At 39.6% G+C, this 12647-nt stretch overlaps 1 protein-coding gene across 6 annotated transcripts in view; it reads left to right on the top strand.

Annotated features, from left to right (window-relative positions):
- The window catches only part of DNAJC6 (DnaJ heat shock protein family (Hsp40) member C6), a 191457-nt gene that overhangs the window by 123482 nt on the left and 55328 nt on the right, over positions 1–12647 (top strand). For all 6 annotated transcript variants that reach the window (XM_031968960.1, XM_031968963.1, XM_031968962.1 and 3 more), the window contains 3 exons: positions 3796–3946; positions 7988–8037; positions 8141–8289. In XM_031968960.1, the coding sequence (XP_031824820.1) occupies positions 3796–3946; positions 7988–8037; positions 8141–8289 (350 nt within the window). The remainder of the gene's footprint in view (positions 1–3795; positions 3947–7987; positions 8038–8140; positions 8290–12647) is intronic.

Here is a 12647-nt window from a genome sequence, read left to right as displayed (position 1 = left end):
AGTCAGAATTCAGTGTCCTATGTGTGATATGTATACTGCCTTTCAGTCTTCTGGAGTTCTAGTTGCAGGGGAAAAGGGGTGAGATATTTTCTCGTTAGAGGAAAACAAGGATGTGAGGGAACCTTTAGTTAATGGGGGTAAAAGTCTGGGACACTTTTCTGAAATTGCTCTCTTCTGTCCCAGAATTTAAATTGACAAGATTAATTGACAAGGGATACAGAAAGATATTTGCCTTGAGAGGCAAGGCCACTGAACTTTCTTCATTGTGGATATTTAGAACATCTATTTTCCCCCTCATTAATATTTTCTTTTAAAATTTTTTAAATAATATTTTATTTTTCAAATACATCTAAAGATAATTTTCAACATTCATTTTTTGTAAGACTGTGTTCCAAATTTTTCTTCCTCTCTCCCTTACCTCCTCCTTCCCCAAGACAGCAAGCAATCTGATGTAGGTTAAATAGGTTCTTTTAAACATTTTCATATCTGTCATATTGTGCAAGAAAAACCAGACCAAAAAAAATGAGAAAGAAAGAAACAAAGGTCTAGATACTATAGTTTGATCCATGTTCAGTCTCCATAGTTCTCTCTCTCTGTATATAGATGATATTTTCATCCTGAATCTATGGGAATTCCCTTGAATCTTGAATTGTTGAGAAGAGTCAGCCCCACCACAGCTGATCATCACATAAGGTTGTTTGATGTTCTCTTAGTTCTGCTCACTTCACTTATTATCAGTTCCTATAAGTCTCTCCAGGCCTCTCTGAAATCAGCCAGCTTGTCATTTCTTAAAGAACAACAATATTCCACAACATTCATAACTTAGCTATTCTCCAACTGAGGGATATCCATTCAGTTTCCAGTTCCTTACTACAACAAAAAAGGCTGCTACAAGCATTTTTGCACACATAGGGCCTTTTTCCTTTTTTATGATCCCTTTGGGATACAGACCCAGTAGAGACACTGCTGGATCAAAGGGTATACAGTTTGATAGTACTTGGGCATGGTTCCAAATTCCTCTCCAAATTGGTCAGATTATTTCACAACTCCACCAGCAAGCATTTTTTAAAAAATGAAAATAAAAATAAACATTCCAATATATAAAGGATATCAAAAACCCAGGATTATAAATGAAACTGACAATGTTTATCAAAGGCAGGTTTTTTTCCCCCAAAGTTATTATTGAACATGGTAGTAACAGCACTACTACCGTGCTTGGTTCTCTCCCATTCTGCACTGCCTCCTCTTGTCTTGTGTACATTTCAAAATGTTTCATGACTGACTCTCTTTCTCTCTTATTTTTTAAATATCACTATTATTATTCATCCATTCTCCTTCCCCAGCTCTCCCTCCCTAATAGAAACCCTCATTACCTGTAACAAATTAGCCAAGAAAAACAAAACGGATCCAGGATATTAGCATACCTGCCTTTTCAATAATTGCCACTCTCCTGTTTTCTCATCTTTTTTCAGCCTCATGATGAGAGGGTATACCTCAAAGTTGTAATTAGCATTTTTATTGGCAGTGATGTAGATCATTTTTATATGGTTGTTGATGGGTTGCATCTCTTCTTTGGAAAGTGACCTATTTGTGCCTTTTGCCCTGTATTAATTCAAACTTATGATGGGAAAAGGAGTGTATCTAGTAAGCATATTGATCATTCCACATTCTCAGCACTACTGCAGGTCTGATTTAGCTTTGTCGAAGCATTTAGGAAGTAAATATATTTATGTGAAAATACAACCTCTATCGGCTTAGGCGGACTGAGAATACGGTTCTTGTTTTTATTTACGTGTATTTTTAAAATTCTCCATCCAGTTATGGAAATTTGTCTTTCTTTCTTTCTCATTTTTTTTTTTTCCTTTTTGATGTGATTTTTCTTGTGCGTCACGGTAAATGTGGAAATATGTATAGAAGAACTGCACATGTGTAACATATATTGGATTACTTGCTGTCTAGAGGAGGGAGTGGGGGGGAAAGAGGGAGAAAATTTTGGAGTACAAGGTTTTACAAGGGTGAATATTGAAAAGATGTTTGCATGTATTTTGAAAATAAAAAAACTATTATTTAAAATTTTTTTCCTCACTCTATTTGCACAGCAAGACTGGGCTTTAAAACACACACTTCTAGCTGTTTTTCCTTTCATGGATCTGATCTGGAACAGTGTGTGTGCCCACTTTGAAAAACCATTAGTTCAAAAATATAATAACATTCTTATTATACTTTGTGTCCTAATCCATTTTCTATCATCATTCGACCATATCAAGATAACAAATGGATTCTGGTGGTCATTTCAAATCCAACAGGGTTATGGGCCTCTAATGCACTCAGTTCAGTTTGAGGGATGCAAGCATTTGATTTATAGATCACCGGGAGATATTTATGTCTTTTAATAGTTCTCTGCCTTAAAATTCTGTTCGGAAATGTAATAGAGAAGAGGAGAGCACCCTAGATCATCCATCTGGTGTCAGCTTTAGAACAATGCTACTGGGGAGGGAGTCCTAATTGGAAATGGGACTTTTGTTGGAGATGAGCAAGTGCAAAATGCCTCTCCCTGTTCCCCCTCCCCTCGCCCAGATTTAGTAATCACCATATTAGAAATGAAGACCAAATTTGCCTTCTGACTTGGGAATAATTTTGACACGATTATAGCCATACATCACGTCCCATGAGAACAAATCTCGGAATCATTCTCTCCACTCTATCAAGCTAAACCTATTTATATCCTCTTGCACTTTCTCACACCGGTTTTATGATATTTTAATCAGAGTTGTGAAGGAAGGGTGACTCTGTGAACCTGGGCTTGGCTACCTATTGAATCTAATGATGGCTGGGATCTGTGAACATGATTTATGAGGGTGTTTTTCTATGGTAATAGAAGAGAGCAATAAAGGAGTAGGGATGAGGGGGGAGTGTTAGGTAGCAGTCAAGGTAATAGTCTCTCAGTCAATAAACATTTATTAAGCACTTACTATGTGTAAGGTATTGTGCTGGGGATACTAATAGTGCCCTCCCCCTCCGCCAAAAGCCAAACCCCTGGCTTCAAAGACAATCTAACTTTGCATGGTGGGAGAAGTCAGGGAAATCCCAGAGAAGGACATCCAGGTAAGAAATGATAAGATATCTGAGTAGAACTCCTTCCTATATAGAGATTGGGGAGCTGGTGGCCCCATTTTCTGATGAGAGGGACAGAGGCTGGTGATAAGGTTAGACCACAGGTGATCTTGAAGGATGATGAAGATTTTCCAGGAATTAGCTTTTGGGGGTTTGGTGGAAACATTGAAAAAATCCCAGCTCAGTGCAACAAGGTGAAAAAAGGTTAGGGGAATGGTGTGAGTGGGGACTTTTATTCTTGTTCCTGCTAGGACTGATTTAAAGCAGACTGTGGGTGCCAGAAGTTGCTCTTTCAGGGAAGAAATAGTTCTGTCCTTACAACCAGGGTAAGGATGTAAGCAGCTGATGGGATCAGTGCTAGAGCACAGTGCTAGAACTAGTCTCTTGTATTTTCTCATGATCTTTAGTCCCTCTTTAGACCCACTGGAGGTTTCTGGCAGGAGCAGTGTCTCCAGCAACATATAGAAGTGGAGTGCGTGGTTTGGGACTTGATAGGGTCACTTAGTGCAGCAGTCGCTAGGATATCCTCCTGGTGCTATATCTTTAAGCATGCTTCTTATAGGGTCAGTTGTAATATGTTCTTTCTGAAACAAAGAAGACAAAGTCACACTCTGAATGTCTGGCTCTGTTTTGTCTTGGTTTGAACTCATTTGATTTCCTTTTCTGTTTTTCCTTTCCCAGGTGCCTCATCTCCAGACATGGAATCCAATTATGGCGGAGGTCTGCTTGACATGGTCAAAGGAGGTGCGGGACGACTCTTTAGCAACCTAAAGGACAACCTCAAAGACACCATTAAGGACACGTCTTCCAAAGTCATGCAGTCCGTTGCCAGGTACGAACCTTGTCTTTTCTGTACTTAAACAAACCTTTCTGGGTCGTGAGGTGGGTAACTAAAACAAACCCTTTTAGCGTTTGTTTTGCTCAAAGACAGCTGTGTTTATGGTACGATTACATGGGATCAGTGGCCGAAAACCTTTCCTGCTGATTGATGTCAAGGTTTGAAATGGCAGCGTGACTGGATATCCCAAGGGAGACTCAGGAAGCCCTGGCCCCAAGTGCCATCTCCGATTCACACTCGTCTGGTCATCTCATTGAAATTCTTGGTGTCTCCTCTAGCTCTCTAAGACTCTAAGTTTCCAAATCCACATTGCCACAGGGAATTTCCTCACTGCATTAGATCAGATTCAATGAATTTTTAGGTCTGGGCAAAGGGGAAGAAAGTCACTGACTGATATGTTCTTCTGCAGAATAAGAAGGAGAATTCTTGGGGCAGCTAGATGGCTCAGTGATTCGAGCACCAGCTCTGAAGTCAGGAGGACCTGAGTTCAAATCTTCCCTCAGACATTTCACACTTCCTAGCTGTGTGATTCCCCAGGAAGTCACTTAACCCAGTTGCCTCAGCTAAACAAATAAACAAACAAACAAATAGATAGATAAATAAATAAATGAATGAAAGAAGGAATGAGCGTTCTTTGGAGTTTTCCCCATTGTCTACTTCAACAGTGTCAAATCTGAAACACCGACTAGAGGACTTGTGAGACTCCTGAGTGCCAAATTCAATTAAAATCGACTTGGGAAATATTTCTCAAAATAAAAATTTCCCCCCTTAAATTCCCAAAATAAAACTAGATAATGTTAATTTGTGATTGGCTAAGTCAGTGAGCAATTGTCAGGGTCTCCATTTCTACTTGAGGTGGACCTGGCTTATGTTCCCCTTCTTGGCTTTTACCATTATGCCTTCTTGACCCCTTTTCATAGGGGAGTTTTAGCCACTTTTTGGTTTGAAGGCAAACTCGTTCTATTTCTTAAAGATTTTTAGTGACATTTTCTCTAGAGCAGTAACAGACATTATTAGGAACAGCAAGGGAGATCTGGGCTTTGGCATTTGGAGATAGTTTTTGATGAAACAACAAGCATGTATTGAGAACAGAGGGAGGGCTGTTTCTGGCAAATAGACCAGGGCTTCTTAAACTTTTTCCATTCATAACCCTTTTTCACCCAAGAAATTTTTACCTGGGTATGTAGGCATATAAAATAGGTACAAAACAGACATTGACTAATAACAGATCATAATTTCACAACCCCCACCTTTAATGACAAGACCCCATATGAGATTACAACCCATAGCTTAAGAAGCTGGGTTCTAGATAATGCTCTAAAATTCCAAGTTACATTGAAGGAAATGAAGGGATTTTCTTCCCCAGGGAGTTTCATATGCCAATGAAATCACAGGACTTGTTCCTATCCCTTCTGTGTGCCGGGCTGGAAAGAGATTATTGACTCTAAGCTCCCCATTTTAAAGATAAGTAAAAAAACTTCAGAAATATTTTAAAGTGACTTTTCCAGGGTCATACAGCTAAGAAATTCTGTAGTGGAATTTTATTCCTAGTCTTCTTAACTCCAAGACCAACACCCTATCCATTATTCTGTGATTTTTATCATGTACTCAGTCCATAAGCACATATGGAAGGCCTACTATTGTTAAGAAATCATACTAGATGCTTAATGGGATCTTTTTGTTAAAAAGTGAAATTCAAGTGCTGATAGTTTGGATAGACTCCATGACTCCCCAGGGCAACATAGTGTGGATAGACCATCATCTGAAGTCAGAAAGAGCTGAGTTCAAATATGGTCTGAGACATTTACTAGCCATGTGACTCAGAGCAAGTCACTTAGCCCTATTTGCCTCAGTTACCTCATCTGTAAAATGAGCTGGAAAAGGAACCACTCCAGTGTCTTTGCCAAGAAATCCCCAAATGCCATCCAAGAGCTAACATGACTGAAATGATTGAACAACGAAAAAGACTTATCAGAATTGTTTAGAGCAGGACTTCTTAAATTTTTTCCACCCCTGATCCCTTTTCACCTGAGAAATTTTTACTGGACCTCAACTATATAGATACATAAAATAGATATGCAAATCAAATATCTACTGATAACAAGTCATAAAGAAATTGATTTTAAAACAATTCTTTGTTATACATATAATTTTATCATTTATTTTAAAGATGAAATCAAATTTGCATACTAATGAGATGGATAGGCTTGTTTGTATTTACATAAAGAATTACATCTTGGTGGAATATGTGATATCTTTTATATCCCACATTTTTGTGACCCCAACATTCAGTTATACAGTCCCAGGTGGGGTTAAAACTCACAGTTTAAGAAGCTTCGGTATAGAAGAATTGTGGTCAATGAGGTAATTTTAAAAGATGCTCATGTTGGAAGAGAATCTTGATGGGAAGTTCCTTGAACTTGAGGGGAAAGTAAAACAGACTTATTAGGCAGTGGGAAATGGGAGCCTCATGAAGAAGAAGTAGAGATCGAGATTTGAAATGATATCTGAGGAAAAAAGAAAAAAAGATAATGATTAGAAAGATAAGCATGGTCTCTATGGGGAAAACATCAAAGGGGAAGACTGAAGTGTGGAGACTATCGCTGCTGAGTAGGCTGAATGCAGAGTAGAAACTTCCCAAACAAAATCGAAGGGTGCCATTGTTGGGGCAGAGAAAACAAAGTAACATGTGGCTCCGTCTGGGAGAAACTTAGTGTGAAAAGACTGCTGGACCATGTCAGAGAGCTAGAGAATTCAGGAGGGAAAGTGAAGTAAGAATGGACCAGGCTTAATCTTGGCAGGTTAAATGGTGTCTGCTCTGTTCAGGCCTGTCTTTGGGTCTTTTTCTGCTGGTAGCTGCCTCCATGAAGTTACCTTTTCTGCTCTCTATGTATCATGTATGTATTTAATTAATATGCATGTGATTTCTACCATTAGAATGAAAGCTCTGAGGGAAAGAACTGGTTTTGACTTTTTCTTTGTATTTCCAGGGCTTAGCTTAAGTGCCTTGTAAACAAGTTAGTGCCAAAAAAACAAAAACAAAAATTTGTTATTTTGTTTAAATACTTTATAATAAATGCAATTCAAATAACAAAAAAAGTTAGTGTTGAAAAATACTTCATAAAACCTCTCTCAGATGACCAGTTACAGAGAAAATGATGACCCAGATTGATGGCAAGTTTCCTCACTTGGCACACTCCCAGTCCTTTTAGTGTGTCAGGCTGGAAGGAGACCCCTGAGACCATTGAATTTTATAAGCCCTTCATTTCATAGATGAGGAAATCAGATGAGGCAAATGACTTATTAACAGTCACACAGCTGTTAGGGTTGATTTGTGTAGCTTCACAGGAAATTGAAGCCATGATCCTTCCCCACCCAAAAATGCTTCAAGTTCGATTGGGGGGGGGAATAGAAACAGAAATAAATGCCCCTGAACAAAAGGGATGGGGCTCTGTAGAGCTAGCTGCCCCTGTGTGGAGCCATCCCTGTTAGAGAATGTGGAAGGATGTGAGTGGGGAGAGTTGAAGGCGGGCGGGAGGGAGATAGTATAGCTATTTTGACATGACTGGAGTCGAGTATACTTGCCATTAGATCCAGACATACCTTTCTGTTCCAAGTCTGCCATTTCTCAGGGCTCGCCATCTTGAGTTATTGCTGTCCAGATTGTGAGGCTGGAACATGGTTACTAATGAGTATTCAACGCTTCTCTCTTCTGGAATATCACGTGTCTGTGGAGTGACATCTAAAAGGGAAATGAGGAGCTAGCTTTGGGGCATTGTAAATGGGACGCTTATGGAAAAAGGATTGTTCAGTGAATCGCTGTTGACAGCAGAAGGATGATTCCTTTGGCAGAGAAAATGTGTCAAGGTGGTCAAAATTCATCTGCATGTTGAAAGGAAGTGTAGTGGGTCTCTCGGGATTATTTTCGATACTCTTTTATCAGAGACAAATGATTTGAAGGCAGAATCTAAGTGGATTATTTTAGTGAATTTTGGACCAGTTATTAACCAATATCTTTCCCTTTCTTGTCTTTAGTTATACTAAGGGAGAACTAGACATTTCCTACATTACCTCCAGAATCATTGGTAAGTTTCTCATTTTCCTATGACTGCAAGGACGTAGCTTTGACCTGCTGCCAGTCGTGATGGATAGTCCTGCTTAAGAGAATTCTTTCTTCTTCCCTCTTAGTGATGTCCTTTCCCGCAGAAGGAGTTGAGCTAGGATTCAGGAATCAGATCGAAGATGTCCGAACCTTCTTGGATTCCAGGCATCCTGACCATTACACAGTGTTCAATCTATCACCCAAATCCTATCGCAGTGCCAAGTTTCACAACAGGGTGAGTAGTTCTTGATCTGGGGTCACAGCTGGGATCTAGCTCAGGGGCTGTTTCAGACGCTTTTCTTCTGGATGCAGAAAACATGAAGAATGTCACCTTTGGAGGATTTATCTCATTCAGCATTTATTAGGTGTTTTTCAGAGATCCTGAAAAGTTTCGTGGGTGAAAATATATGCAGGAAGGAATCAGCTGTCACCATAATTGCGTTGACATTCACACTTTTTAATTTAGGGTGAAAAATATTCCGTGGTTGGTTAGCTCAGTGGGCTAATGTTAACAAAGGCCATGTTGAAGGTTCTCATCCCAAAGAGGCCAGTCGGCTTCTATAGGAATTAGAGGTTCAGAACAAGCAGAGATTTGAGAATTCATTCGTTCATTTGTTCACTCAAGTTCAGTCAAGTCAAAAAGCATTTACCCTGTGTCTCATATTTGCCAAGTTCCGGGGCTATGAAGAAAGGCAAACTATCTTGTTCTATCCCCTTATTTTCTAAATGTTGAAATGGAAGTAAGGAAATAACTCGGGGGTCCCTGATAACTGCGTCCATTTGAAGCATCGTCCCATGGAAGAAGGAATAAATTTATTCTATCTGGAAGAAAGGAAACAATCCTTTATTAAGTATCTATTATGTGTTAGATGTCCTTTTGTATTATCACATTTTATCCTCCCAACAACTCTGGAAGTAAGTGCTATTATTACCCCCATTTTGTAGATAAGGAAACTGAAAAAGAGGTTGAGGGATTTGCTCAAGATCATATGGCTAGTAAAGTGTCTGAAACAGGATTTGAACTCAGCTCTTCCTGACTCCAGCCCAGTTCTCTGTCCATGGTGCTGTTCAAATCTAGTTTCAGACTCTTATTAGCTGTGTGAAGCTCTTTCGGTCTTACTTTTCTCATCTGTAAAATGAACATGATAATAGCATCTATTGTGAGGGTAAAAACATTTGCAAACATTTTGTAAATCTTAAAATGCTTTATAAATGCTATTTATTATGATGATGATCTCATGAAATCATCCAGGAAACAATGAATTCTCTCCTATCAAAGCTCTTCATACTTTGCATCTGGATCCTCCAGGAACAAGGAATAGGTAGCACTTACCAAAGTATATTTAAAAATTAATTTTAAAAAATGACATTAAAATGTAGCCATGTGAACAACCCACCAAGTAAAATATTTTTCTGACGCTTCTGTTACCTTTATTGTTAGATCTAAGGCATGTGAATAACACCACCCTGAAAATGAGCTGAGTGATGCTTTTTTTCACTTAAAAAATCCAGCAACCAAAGCTATGAGGTTAACCAGGGGCTGTGAACCATTTTGGGGTCACGGATTGGACCCATTTGGCAATCATCTGGTAAAGTCTATGGCCCCCTTCTCGGAATGCTTAAAAATTAAAAATTTGAAGGAAATCAGTTAAATTGAAATGCAATTCTCAAAATGAGTTCCCAGACCCCAGCTTAAAAACCGTTGGTATAAATAAACCTTTCAAACTGTCCTTTTATGTTTGACACTTTCTCTGAGAACCATCCTGCCTGGTCTTTTGGGGGGACACAGGACTTGGGTCTTAACCTGGATCCAAGGACAGATTTCAGGAAATCTATGACTTTGGAAGGAAAAAATGATATCTTTATTTTGTCTGAAATCTAAGTGAAATTTAGTATTTCCTTCAATTATGAATTAAGAAACAAACAAAAAACTCACCATTTTGAGAAGGCTCCCATAGGCCTAGAAGCCTAGACCACACAGGAAAGTTTAGGAACTGCTTTCCATTTCTGATTTGTTGTTTGGGAGTGGGTACTGTCATAATACTAGGATGTTTTCATAAATGCAGATTGATAAAACCCATATAAACCAAAGCTGTTTGGGGAATCCTTGGGGATTTTCAAGAGTATAAAGGGGCTCCGAGCCTGTGGGGTTTGAGAACAGCTTCTGTAAGACTGAGCTCGGGTTAGACAGTCCTTCCATAGGGGGTCCCTGATCCCCCCATCCAGATCGCTTTCACTCCCAGGTGCTTTTGTTCTCTCTCTTCCCTTCCGAAATTCCTTTGAATATGTTTTGGATTTATATCTAAATTTCCTAAGTCACAAACCCTTCCCTCCCTTTGGAGGCAGGAGCTATTTATTTATTTACTTGTTTATTCATTCATTCATCCATTTATTTATTTATTTATCTTTTTATCTATCTATCTATTTATTTGTTTGCTCATTTATTTATTCTTTTCTTTTGTGTGTGTGTGTATTCCCAATACTTACTGCTTTGCACATAGTAGGAATTGGGTATATTTTGGTATTGGAGAGCGTCTGGCTTGGAATCAGAAAGCCCTGGGTTCGAATTCTGACTCAGGCACTCAGTAGTTATGTGACCTTTTCCCAGGGTCACATCTATAAAGGAAGTATAACAATAGAACTTATCTCTTGCAAGGATGAGATCCTTTCTGAGAAACAGCTGTTTTATGACATTATCTGGAAGTAAATGACTTTCTGGTTATATTTAATGAACCACATAGAATGTTTTTGGGCTTTGATGTTGATCAATGAGATGACAACTATTGCAAGAGTAATTAGCCAATTTGCACCTGTTTATCCTGTGCTAGGAAGCAGCCAGATAGATCAGCTGGATTGTTCCTTCTTGGCCATGTTTTAGTCTTCGTACTAAAGCTGCTTAGGGTGATGAGCCTTGGCTCTCAGGAATATTACGCAGGGATTTTGACCCATACACATTCATCAAGCTTTTCCTTTGGGTCAGACTTTGTGTGAGGCTACAGGAATACAAAAGTAAAGAATGAAACACTACTTATACTCACAGAGTTCACATTCTACTGGGAGAAACGAATATCTGTTGAAATATAGATAGAATAAAATAAAAGAGAACAAATACAAATAATTAGAATGTGGTCGCAGTGAAGGCTAAGTGGGCACAGTGCAGAGCGTACGAGGCCTGGAATCAGGAGTCCTCATTTTCCTGAGCTCAAATCCAGCCTCAGACCCTTGTTAGCTGGGTGATCCTGGGCAAGTCACTTCATCCATTTTTTTCAGTTTCCTCATCTATGAAATTAGCTGAAAAAGGAAATGGCAAACCATTATTTTTGCCAAGAAAACTCCAAATGGGGTCTACAAGAATTGGATGTGATGAAAATGACTTGAACAACAAACAATTAATGGAAGGTATTTGGGGAATAGGGAGGAACAAAGGCATGAGCAATTGAAGTTGATGTTAGGGTACTTTCCAAATAATCCTGCTCTTACTGTTAGTGGCAGTGGTCACATTGAATTGATCTGAAGATAACCAAAATTACCCAGAATGCACCAGCGAGCCCTGAGGAAGTGTTAAATGCCGGGGACTCACGTATAATAAATGTTATGTGTTTTCTGGGCTGGTAGAGGGCAGTGTGGTCTGGAATAGCGGGGGATGGAGGACAGCTGAGTCTTGCTGGCCAAGGGGGATGTGGATAGGAGGGGAGGAGACAAAGAGAAGGGACCGGGGTAATGTCCATCTCCACCAAAAATGTGACAGCTTCATTATCGTTGCTGGCATTCACGTCACAAACGTAGCCAGTGCTGTCTCTTTCCCAGCCTCTGCAGGAGCTGTCTGATAGCACCCCCTTCTAGCAGACGGCCCCAGTGGCTGGATTGCTGTATCAGGCATCACCCAGTTTTCTTCTAAGCTGAAGCTCTCTCCTCTCAGCCCATTAGCCACTTGTGGCTCCTACTCACTGTGCTCCCTCCAAAGAGTCTTTGGTTTCCTTCTTCCACAACAACCTTTAGAATTTCAGAAACACACACACACACACACACACACACACACGTTTACACTTGGCTTTCTTGCTCCTTTTGTTAACAGTAACAATGACTGACATTCTAGCACTCACTTTGTGGACGCGCTCCCCTCTGACCTCACAACACATCTAGTGAGCAAACTAGGTGAGCATCGATATCCCCATTTTACAAAGATCACGGGAAGTCATTTCCCAGTGTTCCAGAGTTCATATTCTGACCCAAGTTTTTTGATTCCAAGCCCAGAGTTCTTTCCTTTATTCGTATAGGGTTCCCACATCAGACAGCAAACTATAGGATCAGCTGAAAAGGGACTTTGGAAGTGACTGAGTCTAACAACCAGATTTTATGAATGAGAACATTTAGGTCTATCCAGGTTAAATAAGTTACAAGGGTCCCAAGAATCCTGGGTGAGATTTGAACCAAAGTCTTCCTGATTCCAACTTTGGTGCCCTGATCTATACTGTCACTCTCTGTGTCTTTCCAAATGCATGGTTATTATAGATATCACTTCTTTTTCAATCATTTAATGAACATCTGCACATTTAAATGAACAAGTGCTCATTTAATGAACACTTGCTGTAT

This window comes from Sarcophilus harrisii, chromosome 4, assembly GCF_902635505.1.
Source record: "Sarcophilus harrisii chromosome 4, mSarHar1.11, whole genome shotgun sequence".
NCBI lineage: Eukaryota > Metazoa > Chordata > Mammalia > Dasyuromorphia > Dasyuridae > Sarcophilus > Sarcophilus harrisii.
Note: the sequence above shows the minus strand (reverse complement) of the source record. Positions and strands in the feature narration are given on the sequence as shown.